The following is a 20,387-nucleotide window of genomic DNA, read 5'->3' as shown; positions in this document are numbered from 1 at the left end:
ACCAGCATTTATTTATTTTGTTTGATGTGTATTTAGTTGGTATTTGATTTTCTATAATGCTTTTAAGATGGTTTTTAATGAAATTCCAGAGGTCATCGACTGGTTGGTTAATGTCTTTTTCAAATAAGAATGTTTGTTGAAAGTTTAATGCAGCTTGGTGTAGTTGTGTTAGGTTACATTTATTTCAGAGTAAGATTTTTCTTTTGGGTTTTATATTGGCTACTGCTTTTATCTGACTGTGTATTTTTATGATCTCATGGTCTGATAGACCAGGGATAATATCATAATCAACTACTAATCCAGGTCTGTTGGTTAAGAAGAGATCTAATGTGTTGTTTAATCTAGTTGGCTTTTTAATGATTTGATCTAAGCTTAGGTTGTGTAAAGTTTCTATGAAAAGCTCATTTATGTCCTTAAGGTTTTGGTGTTTATCTATGGTTAGTGTTTTCCAATTTATATCAGGTAGGTTGAAATCACCCAAAATCCAAAAAACTGCATTTTTATTTGTCTTTTTAAGTGTCGTAATCTGATTACATAGTTCTTGCATGTATTCTAAACTAGAATTTGGTGGTCTGTAAATGCTGCCTATTATTAGGGATGTTGAGGTGGTATTAATTTTACAAAATGTTGATTCTATATTGGCACCAATGCATTGCGTTTAGAAGTGAAAACACATCGTGAGTAATGTCTGTAGACTTGACATGTTAATGTGTTGTGTTTAGAAGAGTTAACGTCACATCGATGTGTTGTGTTTAGTGTTGACGTCATGTCAATGTGTTGTGTTTAGAAATGAAGACACGTCAATGTGTTGTGTTTAGAAGAAGAGTTAACGTCACGTCGGTGTGTTGTGTTTAGTATTGACTTCATGTCAATGTGTTGTGTTTTTAGAGTTAAAAACACAACGATGTGTTGTGTGTAGACCAGACCGGGTTGATTACAACTGGTTTGATGAAAGTCGTCTCATTAAGTTCAAGGCTGTAAATCATTTGACGTCGCTGCTGGCTAAAGTCAGACCAGAGACAAACAGGTTTTGTTTCTTTCTCATGCCTAGTCAGAGCACAGGACACAGTGGTAGATGGAGATGTATTGCCACATTCCTAACACCACATTTTACAACCATGCTAATCATACGTGATGAGGACTCTACAGTAAAACTCATGCACAAAACAATGGGGCAATACTTGTCAAAACGTAGCTACAGATATAGGCTCAGAGTGTGTCTAAAGTATAAGATTAGAATGACACTATTCAGTTCCTTCAGTAAAAGAATAGTGTCAATGCCACTATGTGCCATACAATTCATACAAAGCTATATTTATAATAATTACAAATCTTATTTCAAATCACTCTATCTTTCTGTCTGTCTGGTAAAACGTTTGTACACGTTATTTCTCCGACAGACTATCTCGGATTAAGCTGAAATTTCGCACAATTATTTCTTTTACCTGACAACACAAAAAGTCAATTAAAAACAAACAATTAGTTAATTAACTATTGGTAATTAATTATTTTGTTTGGTATCTCGAACAAGGGAAAGAAAGTGTACTTGACTGAAGTGGTAGTATAAGTGAATTAGTCCCATTTATAAGTAGCCGCTGTAATGTAAGTTTGAAACAAACAGTACCCAACTATAAAATCTTCCATAAGCACCTCACTAGCAGAGTGGTTAGTATGTTGGGCTGAGAAGGCATGAGTGATGAGTTTAAATTCAAACCGTCCCCCATTTTTTTGTAAATGCTTTTAAAAACCGATTACGGTAAAATTCAACCATATGTCTGTACTCTTTCTTCCACCCTCGCTCCCCCTTCCCATTTCCCAACTGGTCCAGATAAGTCATTGGATCATAGCGTATTGAGAAAGCTAAAGAGAATGAAATAGCACTAAACAAAAACAATTGGTAAAAATATTTCTAACCGCACAGATTTATTGCTTTTGGTCTAGATCTATTACAATTTTAATGACATGGCTGATCCAAACTAATTGATACAGTAACGTTTCGTATAAACTTTTTTTTTTTAATTTTTTGATTTTCTTGTTTCTTGTAAGTCTCTTCTTATATGACTTTTAAACAAGTTAGTGTTTTATTACTTCAAGGCTGCAAGCCTGATATGTCTACACATATGTTTATAGTAAGTAACAAGCAAAATATACAAATACATAAAAGGGAGTTATCTAAGAGGAATAACTCCACGCTATTTATCTCAAGAGAGTAGACTTTATTTACCTTTTGCGAATAAAAAAATTAATCGATTACCAATAATTAATTGACTAATTGTTGTTGTTTTTTTAATTGATTCATGTTTTGTTATATAAAAAAAATATTGATTAAAGTTTCAACTTGATCCGAGAATGGGTGTGGGGGAAATAATTTGTACAATTATCTAAGGAAACAAAACCCATTCATATTAAGCCATATCTGTGATTACTGAAGGACTAATTTCTCTTGTTGATATCAAAGTACTTAATTACCACTAATTAATTGACTTGATTAATCTTTAAAGTTGATTCGTGTATTGTCTTCTCCAATGAATACTTATGCAAAGTTTCAACTTGATCCGAGAATGGGTGTGGGAGAAATAACGTGTTCAAACTTTTAACCAGACGGACAGAGAGTTGGTATAAGCTTTGTAAAACGTTAAGCCTGATTCCTATACAAAACAAGAAACCTGAATATGGGCGTGTTCTCATTCAAATTCTGGCACTATGTCTAATGATCACAAATGTATAATATATATATAGGTATGTGTATATGATCTTGTTCAACTTTGCACTGTATAACCACGTAACAAACAGAAAGTTCTTTTTTTCAACAACATTCCTTAGCGGTTTAAAGAAACACGCAGATTACACTTTTATTATTGATTTTCACACTAGTCAGTTCTTTGTTTAACTTTTTGATTTAAGATCCTGTTTAAGTTTTTTAAGCAATAATATTCAGTAAGAGAGAAAAAGAAGAGAAAGTGATATGAAGAAATGTGGTGACAATATAATGGAACCTAAAGAAAGATGTAAGAAAATAAAAAGAGAAATATCGGTAGAGATTTTGAAATAATTAACGATATTAGGGACGCATTATTGAAATATCACTGTTTTGATCGAAGCATGATCTAAGTAATAAAAATTACTTTGGATTACTTTGAGCTAAAAGTAAAAGAGCTTTAAGGCTTTAAAAATTAGATCCTATATAGCTGAAAAGCGCGCACAAATACTTAAATACTTCGCTTATCAATACTTCCGAATTCTTGACACCGGATACACCAATAAGATGGCTATATTTGGATTTGCCTTCTAGATGAAAATCTTCATTAGATTATTCTCTAATATATATATAAACTAAAACTAAAAGGCAAAACTTCATAAAGAAAAAAAAAGATTCCATGATTTCAGTAAAACAGTGAAACAAAACTATTTAAAAAATCACGATCTTTTTTTCCTTCCCATAACTTAATAGCGTGACCTGAAGCCATTATTTGGAGGATCTACTCGAATATTAGACGCTAAATCTAGATAATTCAGTTCTACGAAATGTTGAAACACTAACAACGCAACTGATCTGGATTGTTGAACGTTAACTCTATATGGATCTGCTAAGTTTTAGTATGTTATCTTAGAAGCCATCGATTCTCAAGTTTTCTTCCTAAAATACAAATTTGATCTAAGTTGTTAAGTTGTTGTTTTTTTTCATAAAAACATTGAAATCGTGACGTAAAAAACATTACATGTACGTGTACGTTTGAATTTTAATTTCAGGAGTTTTGCAATTCAATAGTGTCGCTGAGATCAAACGTTAAGGGATATGCTTGATTTGAGAACCATTGATATAAAACTATAAAGGCTCTCCTTTGAATAACAAGTTCTGCTTTTCTAGATATTTGCTTAGGGAGGCAGTCTTTTAGACGAACTTTCAGCTGTTGGAAAATAAACACAACACTAGTCGAATTGAATAACACTTAATGCTGACATTTTACAACTGGTGGTAATAAGTTAAATAGCATTAGTGTAAGGTAGCCACAATTGTGTACACCTTCTACCCAGAAAAACTGAAGTTCAATATTTTAGTACCATGTCATTTTTTTTTCTTTTATAGCATAATGCCATAGTTAAAAAAAAAAAAAACAGCAGAGGCGGCCTTAGCTGTACGCGGGTCCCCGGACGAGTGACAAACCGGGCCCCGGGGCCGTAAGCGTAGACTATATCTATACCGTACCACATCACGCTGACGGGCTGTCCGCCTCTAATGCTGTCGGTCTTATTATTGTGACAGTAGTACGGTACAGGCAATACGGTATTTAGAATCCAAATAGGACATGCGAAGAGCCTTCATGGTAATTAGTATCATAAAGATGCCGGGAAAAGCTGCCAAAGTATACTGTAACAAGTTCTCGTTTATGAGAACTGGTCTAAAGGTGACAAGGGAATCTCCCATGGGGCCCACCTCAGGCGCGGTTGCCTCACTCGCAGCCCTCTCTGTCCGCTTCTGAAAATAGTCTAATGACGATTGAGGAAGAATTCAGTAGACCTGCGTTAGTATCTCTTGACTAGTAGTGCCCTACATGCTCTTTTAGCAATCTGCGCCACATGTCGGCGTTAGAAATGAATATAAAATAGTTGAGTATATTTTCTACTGCGATTTACAAAGTTGTTAGCAGTTGTGTATTTTGTGTGTGTGTGTGTGATATTAGAAAAAAAAACAACTAAAAAATCTCACAACCGAAGATGAACTTCACTGGCATAACGATTCTTGATGAATGAGTAAAAAATGATCCCACACAGTTTGTTGCACACACACACACGCACACTTACAATGGAACAGAACTCACAACAGTGACGTCAATAAATCGTATGATTTTTTTCCGGTGCGTTCAAATAAAAGTCTGTTTTGAAATTATTTAAATGCATTTTATTTTTATTCTATCAAGATAATGGCAATGGTAAAATCGGATTTTTGAAATAGCAATTCTAGTTTATGAGATGTAAACGTGATTCATAGACAGATGGATAGACAGATAGACAGATGGACAGACAAACATCACAAAAATTAAAGCAGGTTTTCTCCACGGTGCCAAAAAGAAAAGGTGAAAGGTCAAGGTTTTCGTACCAAGTCGTCTATTGATCACGGTTTGCGATTCTTATCGATTTCACCTCAATCTTTTTTTTTTTTATTGTTAATGAAAAAGGATAAATAATAGGTTGATGGTTTAACTTCTTTAAAAAATAATCCGACCCTGACATCTGGTGTATCCGTAGTCGATTACAAAATGTACAGTCAATTACTTTGAAGACCTAACTACATTACGCGTCCTGCTCTCAAAACTAGACTCGGATAGTGAATAGCTGTGTTCAATCTCGGCCAGAACTTCCGTGTCTCAATGGAAAATATGAATAGCAAAATCATAGATGTCAGACGATATTATTTTGTCAAAAGAGAGTGTATAATGTGTGTGTGTGTGTTGGGGGTGCTTTTGTGTGTGTGTGTGAGGGGGGGATATAAGGAAGAGTGTGATGCCAATGTGTCCTGAAATCACCCCAGGCAAATTCCGTAAAGATCTACACAGTTAATGAAAGTATTAGACAGAATAATAAAACTGAAGCTACCAAAGTATGCACCAAAATGGGGGGGGGGGGGACAAAATAAAATGGGGAAACTAAATAAGCTGTGTTACTCGAATATGTTGTTATACATTTCATTTCTATTTATGAAGTAGTTTCTTTGTTATTTTAGTACGTATTACTTCTTTACATTATCACTTTGTTACTTGATTACTTTGTTAATAAATTACTTTTTATTTGCTACTTTGTTATTGTATTACATTTTTATTTTGTTACTTTATTACTTCACACTTATTCATTTGTGACATTATTAATGTGTTACTTTACTACATTGTTATCTTATTATTTTGATACAATATTAATGTGTTACTTTACTACTTTGTTATCTTATTATTTTGTGACATTATTAATGTGCTACTTTGATATCTTGTTACTTTTTGAACACGTTTCTCGTTCTGAATCGTTTGATTTCAACAAAGGCCTACATGGTTTAAAATGGAAATGAGTTCACTTTTACCACAGATTGCTAGGGATTGTTTTATCCTTTCTGTTAAGAGATGTTTGAGGTAGGATCTAGATCTAGAGGGACGATAGCCACGGAGTTAGAAACATAAAAAAAATTGCTGTGTGAACGTGAATTTTAGTCTTTGATGTCTTGGGCGCTATGGTGGCGTTGATAAAGATATTTCTGTGTTAAGTGAAGAGATGAGAAGGAAAGAGAGAGAGAGGGGTGGGGAGAGAAAGGAGAAATTAAAAGTGAAAGAAAAAAGATAATTGCTTCTAATACTATCAAGCTTTATTTTCAGTGCTACATAGATTTACTTCCGATACTACCTAGCACTTCTAATACTACCAAGCTTTATTTTCAGTGCTACATAGATTTACTTCCGATACTACCTAGCACTTCTAATACTACCTAGATCTTCTTCCAACGCTAACTAGATGTTCTTCAAATGCTACCTAGCTTTACTTCCATTACTACCTATCTTTACTTCCAATGCTACCTATCTTTACTTCCAATGCTACATAGTTTTACTTCCAAATACTACCTAGTTTTAGGCTTGCGGTGGCTGAGTGGTTAAGCGCTTGGCTTCCAAACTTGGGTTCCTGGGTTCGAATCTTGGTGATTTTGAACTTTGGGATTTTTAAGGGGCACCTGAGTCCACCCAACTCTTATGGGTACCTGACTTTAGTTGGGGAAAGTACAGGTGGTTGGTCGTTGTGCTGGTCCATGACACCCTGCTAGTTAACCGTTGGTCAAAGAAACAGATAACCTTTATATCATTAGCCGTATAGACCGCAATTTCTGAAAGGGGTACTTTTTACTTTACTACCTAAATTAACTTATTAACTTCCAATGCTACTTGGTTTTACTTCCAATACTACTAGCTTAACTCCAAATGCTATCTAGCTTAACTTCCAATGCTACCTAGTTTTACTTTCAAAGATATCTAGCTTAACTTCCAATGCTACCTAGTTTTACTTTCAAAGCTATCTAGCTTAACTTCCAATGCTACCTAGTTTTACTTTCAAAGCTATCTAGCTTAACTTCCAATGCTACCTAGTTTAACTTTCAAAACTACATAGCTTAACTTCCAATGCTACCTAGTTTAACTTTCAAAGCTATCTAGCTTAACTTCCAATGCTACCTAGTTTAACTTTCAAAGCTACATAGCTTAACTTCCAATGCTACCTAGTTTTACTTTCAAAGATATCTAGCTTAACTTCCTATGCTAACTTGCTTTACTTCCTTCCAATGCTACTTAGCTAAACTTCAAATGCTACCTAGTTTAACTTGCAAAGCTTAATAGGTTAACTTCCAATGCTACCTAGATTTTACTTTCAACGCTACCTTGATCTTCTTTCAATGCTATCTAGCTTAACTTCCAATGCTACCTAGCTTTACTTCCAATGCTACCTGGCTTTACTTCCAATGCTGCCTGGCTATACTTCCAATACTATATAGCCTACATAATTATACCGTTTCATAAACTTTTCATTAGTCAAATAAACATATCCATTATCCTGCCATGCATCTACCTTCTGTTTTAACCGTAAATCAAAAGTTGACTTGATCTAGCACTAGAAAGATATGTTTCAGAGATAGCAGATGGTGTACCTTCCTGTAACCGAAAGCCTTTGAGCACAAAAATAGTTTGACTTACTGGGTCTTGTTGATTTTTTTTTCTTTAATGAATCTGCAAGTCTTCTATTTTTAACTGTGTGTGTCACAGGGTGTGGGTTTGGGAGGGACTCGAAAAGTGGATCAGGTATAGGAGGGACAGCAGACTCTAAGAGATAACTATCTGGCAGATACGATTACGATTAAGGTTGTTATTGGTTGTGCTGGAGTACAGGACCATGATATGCATCTGACAAGGGTTTGAACCCCCGGATGTTATCTTCAGTTGATTTAGATCCGTTACCAAAAACACTTTTTATATGGAAAAAACAATCCAGTATATTAAATAGCCAAACATCTCTCTATATATATATAGGGCCTATATCCATAATGTCTTTTCTTACTTGGAACAAATAAATTATAAAGGTAATGACATTGTACTAGGAAAAAAATCACCAAATAACAGTACACATAATAAAGATTACACCTTGACCTAGCTTTAAAAGTAATTTAACATAAATCTCCTCCCTTCTTTCCCCCTGTTGGTACACATGTAAACTGTGTGTCAGTAAACAAAATTTATAGGCAAGTGTAGATATTGAACTGGCTACTTGAAAGTGCTAGGATAGGTTCCATTCATGTGCCTGTGCAACAGAAAGGCTACTTTCTTATTCCATGTGCTAGAACACATTCGCATAAGTGCTCTTTCTTTTCTAGTGCCATTAGAGCATAAACCAAAGTCTCTTTAATCCGGAATAACTTAAATGAGAACTATTTGCATAGACGTGATTTATAGGATTAGGACAAGCTTTGGTCATCGTAAAATAGATGGACAAAGTGTAAATAGCATACATAGCAAACTCTATCAGTGTGATTTTCTTTCCAGCACTAGGACAGCCACGAGTAGTTTTACCAGGAACTTAGATGGTGCCATGAGATAACACGACGTACCTTACAGTTACGCTCTACCGGTAGTCTGAAAAGAGGACTTACAACGCGGAAGGAGAAAACTATAGATCTAGACATTAAATACATTTCTTGTTGGTTTAACAGAAACTGAGAGTCCAAGCTATTTCTATAATTTATATTATATCCGACCACTATTTAAGATCTCGTTCCATAGGCTTTTGACAAAGTTCACCACCATAGTTTTCTTAAGAAAATTAAAATATTTTGGCATTGATGGTCCATTGCATCAGTGGATTAAAGATTTTCTGATAGGGAGAGAACAAACTGTAATAATAAATGGCTCTAAATCAACACCAATAACAGTAAACTCAGGTGTTCCCCAGGAACAGTCTTAGGTCCACTACTATTTTAATTTACATTAATGATTTACCAAATTGCATTAGTTCAGGAACACAAGTCAGATTATTTGCAGACGATTGCACAATACAATAAAAACAACACAAGAAACAAAAAGTTTACAAAGAGAATTAGATGAATTACAGAAATGGGAATCAAATTGGAGCATGTCTTTCCACTCAGAAAAATGTCAGTTATTAAGAGCAACAAAAAAACTAAAACAAATTAATTCCTCTTATTTTATTTATGGTAAACCAGTAACACACACCAAAAACGCAAAATACCTAGGTGTTATAGTAAATGAAAAACTGTCATGGAATCCCCATATGGATGAAACTATCAACAAATCAAACAAAGCATTAGGGTTTGAAGTCCAAACTAATTAGCATTGCCAGCTTAGAGTTATTTGGCAAAACCAGAAGAGTTCTAGTTGTTCTGACATTCATTTTGTTCAACTCTTCAGTTCAGGTAAAAGATACATTAAGGCAAAGTCAGCTTTCAAGCTAGTGACGCCGACACACAGGAAGATACACGTGTATATCAATGGCAAGTTTCATCTACTTAGTTACAAATCATATAAGTAAAAAAGCATGTTTCTGAAAAAGTACATGGGAGAAACAGAGAACAGAACAAATACAGAGAGAACAGAATAGAATAAATTAAAGATGTTCCTTTCAAGGAGAAGATAATACATCATATCTATGTATCCATCTAGTTGTGCATGTTAAATAAAGATAAGCTTTCATTGATTTTCCTGGCTGATTCAGGAAACCTATTCTATGCTCAAATGGCACCAGGCAAGAAAGAGCACTTATAGGATTTTGTCCTAGCATACAGAATAAAAAATGTGCTTTTATCTTTGGAGTCTTTCTGGGTATTTATGGTTAATTTTTTTTGTATTATTGCTATTTTACTTTTTACTTTTGTCTTGGTTCTTCCATGTTGTAGCACTGTGTTCCACCAGCGGCCTAAGGGTCACCAGCTCCTGATTTTTCCTAAGGATTGTCTCCCAAAACACAGCAACAGAATCATGGCAATACATTAAGTCCATCATACAAAAGAATTCCCTGGACATCTTCGAAAGAAAAATTACAGAGGAATGTGTGAGGGTATCTAAAACGCTCTCGGACTCGCCCAAAATAAGTCAGCATTTTAAATCAACCACAGAGCAAACAGATGAACAGATAGTTCGAACATTACTATGAACTCTATGCAACAACAAGCTCAGTCTCTGCCTCGGCCATTGACGCTATAAATGAAATACCCACAATGACTGAGGTAGATGAAGTACCCACCTTAGTAGAACTCAACAAAACCATAGACGATATGGTGGTGGCAAAGCTGCTGGCTGCGATAGCATCCCCCCCCCCCCGATCTTTTCAAACAGTGCAAAACTACAATAAGCCAATCTCTACATGAACTGCTCTGCAAATGTTGGCTGTGCCCTAGGACCTGCGGCATGCTAAGATCAGAAACCTCTACAAGAACAAAGGTAACAGAATCGATTGCAGCACCACCCTCCATCCTCATAAATGGCAACAAACTAGTATATATGGCTCCTTTTGTCTCGAAAGGCAATGGATGCGCCCAAATGAGTCACTGGTTTTGGCTTAATCTTGAGACGGGGCAGAATCTGGTGTGGCTAATCAAGCCAATTCTAGAACGGCAGACTTTGCCACAATTCGTACATGTGTATGCCTCTGATTTAGGGCTAGCAGACAGGGCAGCTTTCTTTTTATCCCTCTTGATTAAAGCCGCTTCAATTCTTTTGTTCTCAGCAAGGGTTGTCCCAGCACGCACAGTCTGTCTCCATGCACTCCGGTCTTTGGCTATGTTTTCCCACATACTTTCGCTGATGCCTGAGGCTCTCATGTCTCGCTTGCAGACATCTCTATATGTTAGTCTTGGGCGGCCCTTGGGTCTGACTCCTTCCACAAGCTCAGCATATAAGATATCTTTCGGGATTCTGCCATCTGGCATGCGGGTGACATGTCCGAGCCAGCGTAATCTTCTTTGTGTCAGGAGAGCATACATGCTGTTCATATTGGCCAATCTTAAAACTTCCTGATTGGAGACATGGTCCCTCCAAGAGATGCCCATTATGCGTCTCAGGCAGCGCAAGTGGAAACTATTCAATCTGTGCTCTTGGTACATGTATGTTGACCAGCTCTCACTGCCATAAAGGAGAGTGCTCACAATACAGGCGTTGTAGACTAGGATTTTGGTCGCTGTGGTCAATTTACCATTTTCCCAGACGCGCTTGGAGAGTTTTGCCAATGCTGTGGTAGCTTTTCCTATCCTTTTTGTCAGCTCGATGTCTAAGTCTAGGTTACTGACAATTGTTGAACCCAAGTAGGTAAATTCCTGCACCACTGAAAGGGTGTGGTTCCCAATTTGTATTATAGGTATTTCTGCGACGTCTTGTGCCAGGATTTCGGTCTTGGAGAGACTTATAGTAAGGCTAAACTCTTGACAAGCAGCTGCTAAGGCGTTCACTAGCTTCTGTAGAACTCCTTGTGAGTGAGATACGAGTGCCGCGTCATCGGCAAACAGCAGCTCCCTTATCAAGCTACGACGCCTTTTCGTTTTGGCTTTAAGACGTGCCAGGTTAAAGAGCCTTCCATCGGATCTGCTATGGATGTATATTCCGTCTTCCAGGGATTTAAAAGCACTGGATAGTACGACTGAGAAGAAGATGCCAAATAGTGTAGGGGCCAGTACACATCCTTGTTTGACACCGCTCTTAATGGAGAATGGCCTGGAGGAAGAACTTTCAAACTGAACGGTGCCCTGCATATTTTCGTGAAAAGCTGACACTAGTTTTCTTAACTTATTTGGGCAGCCGATTCTCTCTAGTACAGCAAACAGACCGCTTCTGCTAACAAGGTCAAAGGCCTTGGTCAAATCAATAAATGCTATGAAGAGGGGCTGCTTTTGTTCTCTGCTCTTCTCCTGTAGCTGCCGAAGAGAGAAAATCATATCTGTTGTAGATCTACCTGCCCTAAAGCCACACTGCGACTCTGGATAAACACGATCTGCCAGGATCTGTAATCGCTTTAGTAATACTCTAGCAAAAGCCTTTCCGACTATGCTAAGCAGTGAGATGCCTCTGTAATTGTTACAATCAGAGCGGTCGCCTTTATTTTTATAAATTGTAACAATGTTGGAGTCTTTCAATTCCTGGGGGACCATTCCTTGTTCCCAGCACAAGCTTAGCAGTTCATGGAGTGGTTTGATTAGGGCATGTTTTCCAGCCTGAATTACTTCAGCAGGAATGCCATCTCCTCCGGGTGTTTTCCCATGTGCAAGCATGTCAATGGCAATGCTCAGCTCCTTTACTGAGGGCGTTTCGTCTAATTCCGTCAAAACTGGAAGTGATGGGAAGTTGGAAACAGCATTTGGTGAGATGGCGTTTTCAATCTGGTAGAGTTCTGCATAGTGTTCAACCCATCGTTCCATTTGCAGCGCACGATCGCTGATGATTGAGCCATCTTTTGACTTGAGCGGAGCACACTTGCTGGTGTGAGGTCCAAAGGCTTTTCTCATGCCCTCATATAGTCCTCTTATGTTACCACAGTCGGCACAAGATTGAATATCTTCGCATAGCTCCTGCCAGTATTTGTTAGCACATTGTCTCGCTACTCTTTGGGCATTGTTACGTGCAGCTCTGAGCCTTTTTAAGTTGCTTGGGATGGGATCATTCTTGTAGATTAGCATGGCTGCTCTCTTTTTCGTAGTGGCAGTTTCCATTTCTGGTAGACTAGCTTCAAACCAGTCTTCGCTTTTCTTGGTTTTGTTTCCAAAGACCAGTGATGATGTTTGGTAGATTGTATCACGCATAAACGTCCAGCTTTTTTCTACCTCAGTCACAGAGAAGTTTTTAAAAGCTTCCTCTAATTTGTTCTCAAATTCGGTGCAAAGATCAGGATTTTTTGTGCTAGTAGTATTCAGGCGTGATTTTCTTTTTCCCTGTGATGTGTGGATCTTAGTTGGCAGCAGTCTTGTCCGGCAGGACACTAAAGTATGATCAGTATCACAATCCGCGCTTTGGTAGCTACGTGTCAGCAGTATATTTCCAATGTCCTTTTTTCGTGTCAGTATCATATCCAGCTGGTGCCAGTGCCCAGACCTAGGGTGCCTCCATGGGACACAGTGCTGTGGTTTTGTTCTGAAGTATGTGTTGGTAATGCAGAGCTTATGGTATGTGCAGAATTCAAGCAGTCTTTGTCCGTTCTCATTCATCTTTCCGATTCCAAAAAGCCCAAGACAGTCTGGCCAGGTAGTGTGATCTGATCCTACTCTGGCATTGAAGTCACCTAGAAGGATCATATGTTCTTTTGGAGGAATGTTTGCAATGGCTTCTTTGAGGTCTTCATAGAACTTGTCTTTGTCCTCCTGAAGCGAGCTTAGTGTGGGGGCATAGGCACTAATTAGAGTGACTTTTCCAGATGCTGTCATCATACTTATGCTTAGTAGCCGTTCCGAGCCACCAACTGGAGGGACTATCATGGGAAGAAGACTGTTCTTGACAGCAAAGCCCACACCATGTATTCGAGTCTCATCCTGTGCTTTCCCTTTCCAAAAGAAAGTGTAGTCAGTCTCGCGGAGCATGCCGTTTTCGGCCAGTCGGGTTTCTTGCAGGGCTGCAATGTCGATATGTAGCCTTTTTAGCTCGTTGTTTATAACTGCCGTCTTCCTTGCATCGTCGATCTGCCTTAGATCATCAGTGAGACCAGGACACATTGTCCTGACATTCCAAGTGGCCAGTCGCATGACAGGGATTTTCTTTTTCAGTTTAATTTTTCTTCTTTTGTTGCTTGGTGCAAGTTTCCAGCCTACTTGTCGTTTTAAACTAAGCTCTAAGCACCCATTAGAGCAGGCAGGCTGTGGCGGATCAGCACCTAACTGACTGGGGGCTGCCCAGGTTGAGGCGGGCGGTAGCTGATCAGTGAGGCGCGAAGACCTCTCCCACCGTCAGAGACAACCCGTGGCGTCCATACATTACGCCAATCAAGTTGGACTTATAACCCGTAACTGTTGTCTCCCGTGTTGTTTTAGCCGCTTTGCAGCAGCACCAGAGTTTCCTCTCCGGGGCGCATTCCTGGGCCTTGGATAAAGGGGTCATGGGTGGCCCATGCGTCATGATCCCTCTCTCGACCTTGCTGATGTGATCCAAAGGAACGCATCGCATTACATTTGGCACCAACTCAGTTGCAGAAGCTGCCGGAGGGAATTTCGCAGCTGATACTCCCAACGCCTAAGGGGCTTCACTCCTGATTTCTCCTCGAGGTTGTCTCCTGAAGCCTCAGTACCGCAAGGCAGCGGGGGTTTGAAGTCAGAGTACCCCTCTCCTAGATGAACTGCCTTACTAGGCTGACGAGCTCCATCTGCCCGAAGCTCCCGGTTTTGTGGCGCCAGGTATCCGCCTTCACCCCTTCACCTGTTAGTAAGAGCAGTTTCGCCGGGCTTAATATCTAAGCCACACGAGCAGGCCAGGTGCTGGACTTAGTTGTCAGAGGCTATTTGAGACGCATGCCATTAGGAGTATTTTATAGACAATGGGAGCTTAACCCCATTGACACCCCTGGCCATGACAACCTTTGAAACTCAACAAACTAGTAGCCGTACATAAATTCAGATATCTAGGAACCACAGTTTGAGATGACCTGTTCCTAAAAGAAAATATTTAAAAAAAAAAAAAACGCATAGGGAGGCTTCGTCGACCTTCGCTAGACTCAAGACAAAGAGTTCAGGTAAACCGGAAGCTCACTACAACGACAAAAATGGAGGTCTACAAAGCATGTGTTTTGAGCACGCTACTGTATAGCAGTCAGTCTTGGACTACTTATGCAAAGCAAGAGAGAAAACTTAGTCATTTCACTTACGCTGCCTCCGAAGGATTTAGAAAATCACATGGCAAGAAAAGTGTGTGACACTGGATACTTGCTAGAACAGGTCTTCCCAGCATTTTTAAATTCCTCAGACAACACCGCGTGCGCTGGCTTGGTCATGCAATTGTATCCCGAAATTCATCCTATAAGGTCAACTCGCGACTGGCTCAAGAAAAACTGGTCCGATAAGTGGATGTAATCAACGGGACCTCAAAACAGTGGGCATTGGTGCTGGCTACTGGGGAGACATAGTGCGGTCTAAGTGGGTAAGTGATGACCAAGAAAGCTAAGGACAGCGAAAAAACATTGACCTCAGCGCTGGAAGAAAAAAGTGCCAAACGAAAAGTGGCTGGCTCCTCTAGCAGCAAAGCGAATGCCACCTTAACCTGCGATATATGTGGACGGGATTGTCTCTCTAAAGGCTTGACAGTCACGTGAAAAAAGTGTTCTTCCAGATGAACCATTGTCGTTCTCCGACTGAAAGAGGCCAACTAGTAATATATCATGGCTCTATTTTGTGTTCTAGTTTCATTATGTTTTCTCGAGTTGAGGGGCCCCAAACAAAGGAACAACAGGTTCTAGAGTAGTAGCAAGTATAGACGTAGCCCGGGTACGCTGTTCTGCCTCATCGTGGCACCTGGGTGGAAACGGCTACTTGAGGGGGTAGCTAGGCTAAATGAATGGCGAAACATAAATCCCGTGGGGATGCCCACGGGTAGACGAGAGTCAACCTCTTGCACGGGCGGGGTTGTAAAAAAGTCCCCACGAACACGTCCCACATCCATGCGCTGTTCCTCAAAGGGACCGTTACATAAATGGCGGGTCCTGCACAGTTAGCTTGGTACAACGAAGGAAAATGGCGGAGGCTCCCGGTGCCCTCGGCCTTCGGCCATGTGCAGCCAAGCATGCGTCGGGGGCCAAAGGCATTGGAAACAGCAATGTTTTATATAGGCATTGACTCGGGTCTCTCTCAAACAGAACTGTGTTCTCACAGGTTTTTTTTTTTTTACTGTTTGGCGTCCAAACAGGTTTTTTTTCAAACTTAGAGCTCGAAGAGCCTTCGGCTCAGCTCTTGGACATCAACAAGTATAGACGTAGTGAGCTGTAAAAAAAAAAAAACTCTCTTGTGCAGCTTTACAACAAAGTAATACATTCTATTAAGAATAATTTGAAATGTCAAAGCAAATATCATGTTATTTAACATAACAAAATATTTCATAGTCTAAGCTATTATGCAGACAAAAAAGGTTTTATATTAATTTAAATGTGTTTGCTTGCTTTTTAAAAACATGCATGACGCGCTTAACTACTGTAATACTTATTTAGCATATTAAATATTACAACAATAACATTGTGAAAGCGGGTGAATATATTAAAGGTGTAACACTATTATAATGAATGTAAATACTAGGTGCTTACATTCTTTAAAATACTTTCATGTGTTTAATAGTCTACATACTTCCATGTTATTAAATGTTAAACTTAAGTAGTTAAAGAATTATAAGTAACTTAGTAGCACACACTTAGTAACACAGGGACAGCACTTTTAGTAACACAGGGAGTTAGGGACAGCATTTTTAGTAACACAGGGAGTAAGGGATAGCATTTTTAGTAACACAGGGAGTAAGGGATAGCATTTTTAGTAACACATGGACAGCAGTTTTAAGTACCACAGAGACAGCACTTTTAGTAACACAAGAAAATCACATCTAGTAACACAGAAATATCACTTTACTTAACACAGAAGACAGCACTTTTAGTAACATGGACAGCATACTTACTAACACATGGATAGCATTTTAGTAACACGTGGGACAGCCACTTAATAGTATAGGGACATCACACACCAATTTATTGGGATCGACTTCAGATCAAAGCTGCTAATTTTAGAAAGTCCATTTTCGACAAGCTGTAATCAATATTGTCAATATCAATAAGTAAAACGGTTCGATTCCGATCGCGCCTGCAGTGGATCGACTGGATACTAATGTACATCAAATACAGAGACAATGGTTTCGTGCATATTGACAGTCACTAAACAGTACAAAGGAATTATACGTTCCTTGTAAATTATGTTGCAGAAAAGGGCACAAAAATGAGCTACGATCTCCATTGTTTACTATGTTTTATCTCTGTAATTCTCCAATCCCTATATATAAGCCTAATCTCTCTCTCTCTCTCTCTCTCTCTCTCACACACACTTAATTAGCTTTAATAAAAGAATAGCCTACGTCAACAACAGATATAACGTTTTCAAAGAAAGAAAAAAAAGTATATCTACTTACAGGTGTATTGTGAAAATAGCAAAGCAAATACGACACGGTACGTCACAAAATCCATGTTAGAATTGTTTTATTCGTTTTACTTTTATTGTTTGATGTGCATCAATTGGTGAGATCACTTGTAAGCCAAGACGTCTTCAAATGTCTCTGGAAATGCTGCTACATATTGGCAATAGTATGTTGTGAGATTCGTTGTGCTGTGCACTGTCTCACTTCACTCAGGAGGACAACGTAATAGATGTCAACTGTTCTAGTTAGGTCTTCTAGACAAGGGAGAAATAGGAAAAGGGGATGTAGACATTAGTATAAAGCTACAGAGAAAGACACGTAAACAGGGTGTCAGACGGACAGCTAGACACAGACAGACGGATAGATAAATAAATAGACAGACAGACAGACAGACAGATAGACAGACAGACAGATAGACAGATAGATAGATAGATAGATAGATAGATAGATAGATAGATAGATAGATAGATAGATAGATAGATAGATAGATAGATAGATAGATAGTGAATCATATATATATATATATATATATATATATATATATATATATATATATATATATATATATAGAGAGAGAGAGAGAGAGAGAGAGAGAGAGAGAGAGTTATCACAAAGATTGACCTACAATGTAAAATCTTAACAAAAATACCGTCACCTTTACGAAGTCCATAACGTTTCCAAAGAAACCTATAGTATTCTGCTTGGAAAATAAATGTGTAAACAGACTAACATCGTCCCCAAGTGAACTAAAGCATGATGCACCAGAAGACCACCGCCTACAAACACACACACACACCTACTCTACACGGTTTATGTCACAACAACACCATTTACCCAACAACTATCCGATACTGCATCTCAAATGGCAAGGCCTCGCCCATTGCCTCACTGACAAGTGTTTTTTTAGGGAGGAAAAAAGTCCAAGAAATTGAGTCTGATAAGAGAGAAACATATCTACATGAAATCACCGCCGTGCCCACACGGAGAGGGGTGAAGGTATCGACGATACCGCACGAAACACAAAAACCAGCGCATTCTGTTGTGTGCGTGTGTTGTGGGGGGTGGGGGGAAGCGTGTTCAGAGAATTGGGGTGTTTATGCTCTGTGCTAGGTGTGACACTGTCGTATATCTTAAGATATAAATACCTGGCTAAAAAAAAAATCATTTTTTGGTGACACAGGTATAGTATTGTCTCCCCTTAAAACACACCAAACGATTTTACGTTGCTGAAAGATATATATCATTTACAGAGGTTCCTTTAAAAAAGAAGATAATTAAAAATGCATTATATCTATATCGAGAAAATATACATAAAACATATACCAGTAAAATATGTAGTTGAGAGAAAAAAACAACAACAACCGAGAACAGATGGAATTGAACATTAAAACTAGCAAAATAAAAAAAATCCTAAAAAAAAACAAAAACAAAGCTTATTTAAAGTGAAAGGACTTTGCCCTAAAAACTATAACAATCAGTAATGTACAAGTTATTTCCCTTATTTGATATCAAGCAAAATAATTAATTACCAATCATTAATTGACTAATTTTTTATATATTTTTTAAAACTGATTCATGTTTTGTTAGGTACAATAAATAATTGTTTTAAGTATGAACTTGAACGAAGAATGCGTGAGGGAGATATAGTGTTAATTTAAATTAAATGTAAATTAATTAAGGGTCTACACCCAACAATTTTAGCCATATATGTGAATTATGGAGGATAAGTTTCCCTTGTTGATATCAAACAAAATAATTAATTACCAGTAATTAATTAACTATTTGTTTACCTTTTTTTTAAATTATTGTTTCATGTGTTGTATATGCCAATGAATAAATGTGCAAAGTTTCAACTTAATCCGATAATGGGTGTAGGAGAAATAGCGTGTACAGACTTTTTACCAGAAAGACAAACAGATCTCTCTCTCTCTCTCTCTCTCTCTCTCTCTCTCTCTATATATATATATATATATATATATATATATATATATATATATATATATCATGGGCGTAGCCAGGATTTTTTTTCGGAGGGGGTTTGGGGGGGGTGAATTTTTTTCTTCACCCCCCCCCCCGGCGAAAAAAAAATTATATGTATTTATGTGTGTGTGTGTGTGTACATAATCTTTATTACATTCTGACCCTTCATTCTTTCGAAAGACGTTTATTGTGCCCTAGAATAGGTTCTTCCATGAGTTAGTGAAAAAATTGTAGATTCCCCTACATTACTAACAAAGGGGTCTGGGGGACCGCTAGGAGCTCCCCCAGCGCGGGGCGAAGCCCCGCCGCCAAGCACTATTTCTGGTATTGAAAGCCAACAAAATGCATATTCTGAGGTATCTACAGTCCATTTTAATGCTATTAAAAATAGTTTTATTTCAAAAACCTAATGTGCTATTCTTACTGACTTAGACCCTCCCACGCCGTTCGGAGCATTTGACGTCAAGCAGTTTCCATAAAAATCTGTCACTGGTAGGCTAATGTCTGAAGCCTCTTTCCACCTACCATGAGGACCTCCATGAATGAGAGGAGTCAAGTTGTACTAGGATATCAATGCAACTCTTCTTATGCGTAATTCATTTTGTCGGAGAACATGTCCCGCAAACCTCATGCGTCGTTCTCTCACAATCTTACTAAGGGGTCGACTCCCAGTTCGGTATAGGATTTCCTTGATTTAGATCCGGTCTCTATAACTGACTCCTAAAATCTGTCTTAGCCATCTTTGTTGAGCTATATTTAGTGTTTTTCGATTTCGGTAGATGACTATTCACTGCAGTTTATTAATGGAGCCCTGCCACTGGTAAAAATGTGTAACCTCTCTTGAATACGCTCTTGGAATTAAGTGACTGTAGTTTGCTTTAGATTTTATATCGAAAAGAGAAGTTTTATCGTCAAAATCTTCTGTTGGGGGTTTTCCACCTCAAAATGCTCTGTAGGGGGATCTTAGACTCAAAACCATCTGGAGGGGTTTTAAACTTTAAAAAAAAAGCCATCTGTAGAAGAAACTCAAAACCCCCGATTGGCTTGGCTACGCTCAAATAATTTTAATGTGTAATTTGCTTTTTTTTTTTATATTGAAGATGTATTTTTAGCAGCAAACCCCTCTGAATGGGTGTTTCAACTCAAAATCCCTTTGACTACGCTCATAGATTTTAGAATGAGTAATTTTCTTTTATTTATATTGAAGAGGTACTTTTTAGCTTCAAACTTTACTGGAGGGGAGTTTAA

At 38.2% G+C, this 20,387-nt stretch overlaps 1 protein-coding gene across 5 annotated transcripts in view; it reads right to left on the bottom strand.

Moving 5' to 3' along the window:
• The window catches only part of LOC106066019 (uncharacterized), a 32,027-nt gene extending 13,844 nt beyond the window's left edge, over window positions 1-18,183 (bottom strand). The window contains exons 1-2 of one of the 5 annotated variants that reach the window (XM_013224991.2): window positions 17,785-18,183; window positions 17,154-17,413 (exon numbers count right to left, since the gene is read on the bottom strand). In XM_013224991.2, coding sequence (XP_013080445.2) covers window positions 17,154-17,208 — 55 coding nt within the window. In that variant the 5' untranslated portion in view covers window positions 17,209-17,413; window positions 17,785-18,183. The remainder of the gene's footprint in view (window positions 1-17,153; window positions 17,414-17,784) is intronic. The other 4 variants (XM_013224990.2, XM_056020969.1, XM_013224992.2 and 1 more) reach the window with 4 other exon arrangements.
• Between the last annotated feature and the right edge of the window lie 2,204 nt (window positions 18,184-20,387).

The sequence above is a fragment of the Biomphalaria glabrata genome, chromosome 2, assembly GCF_947242115.1.
Source record: "Biomphalaria glabrata chromosome 2, xgBioGlab47.1, whole genome shotgun sequence".
Classification (NCBI taxonomy): Eukaryota; Metazoa; Mollusca; class Gastropoda; family Planorbidae; genus Biomphalaria; species Biomphalaria glabrata.
This window is presented reverse-complemented; position numbering and strand designations above follow the sequence as displayed.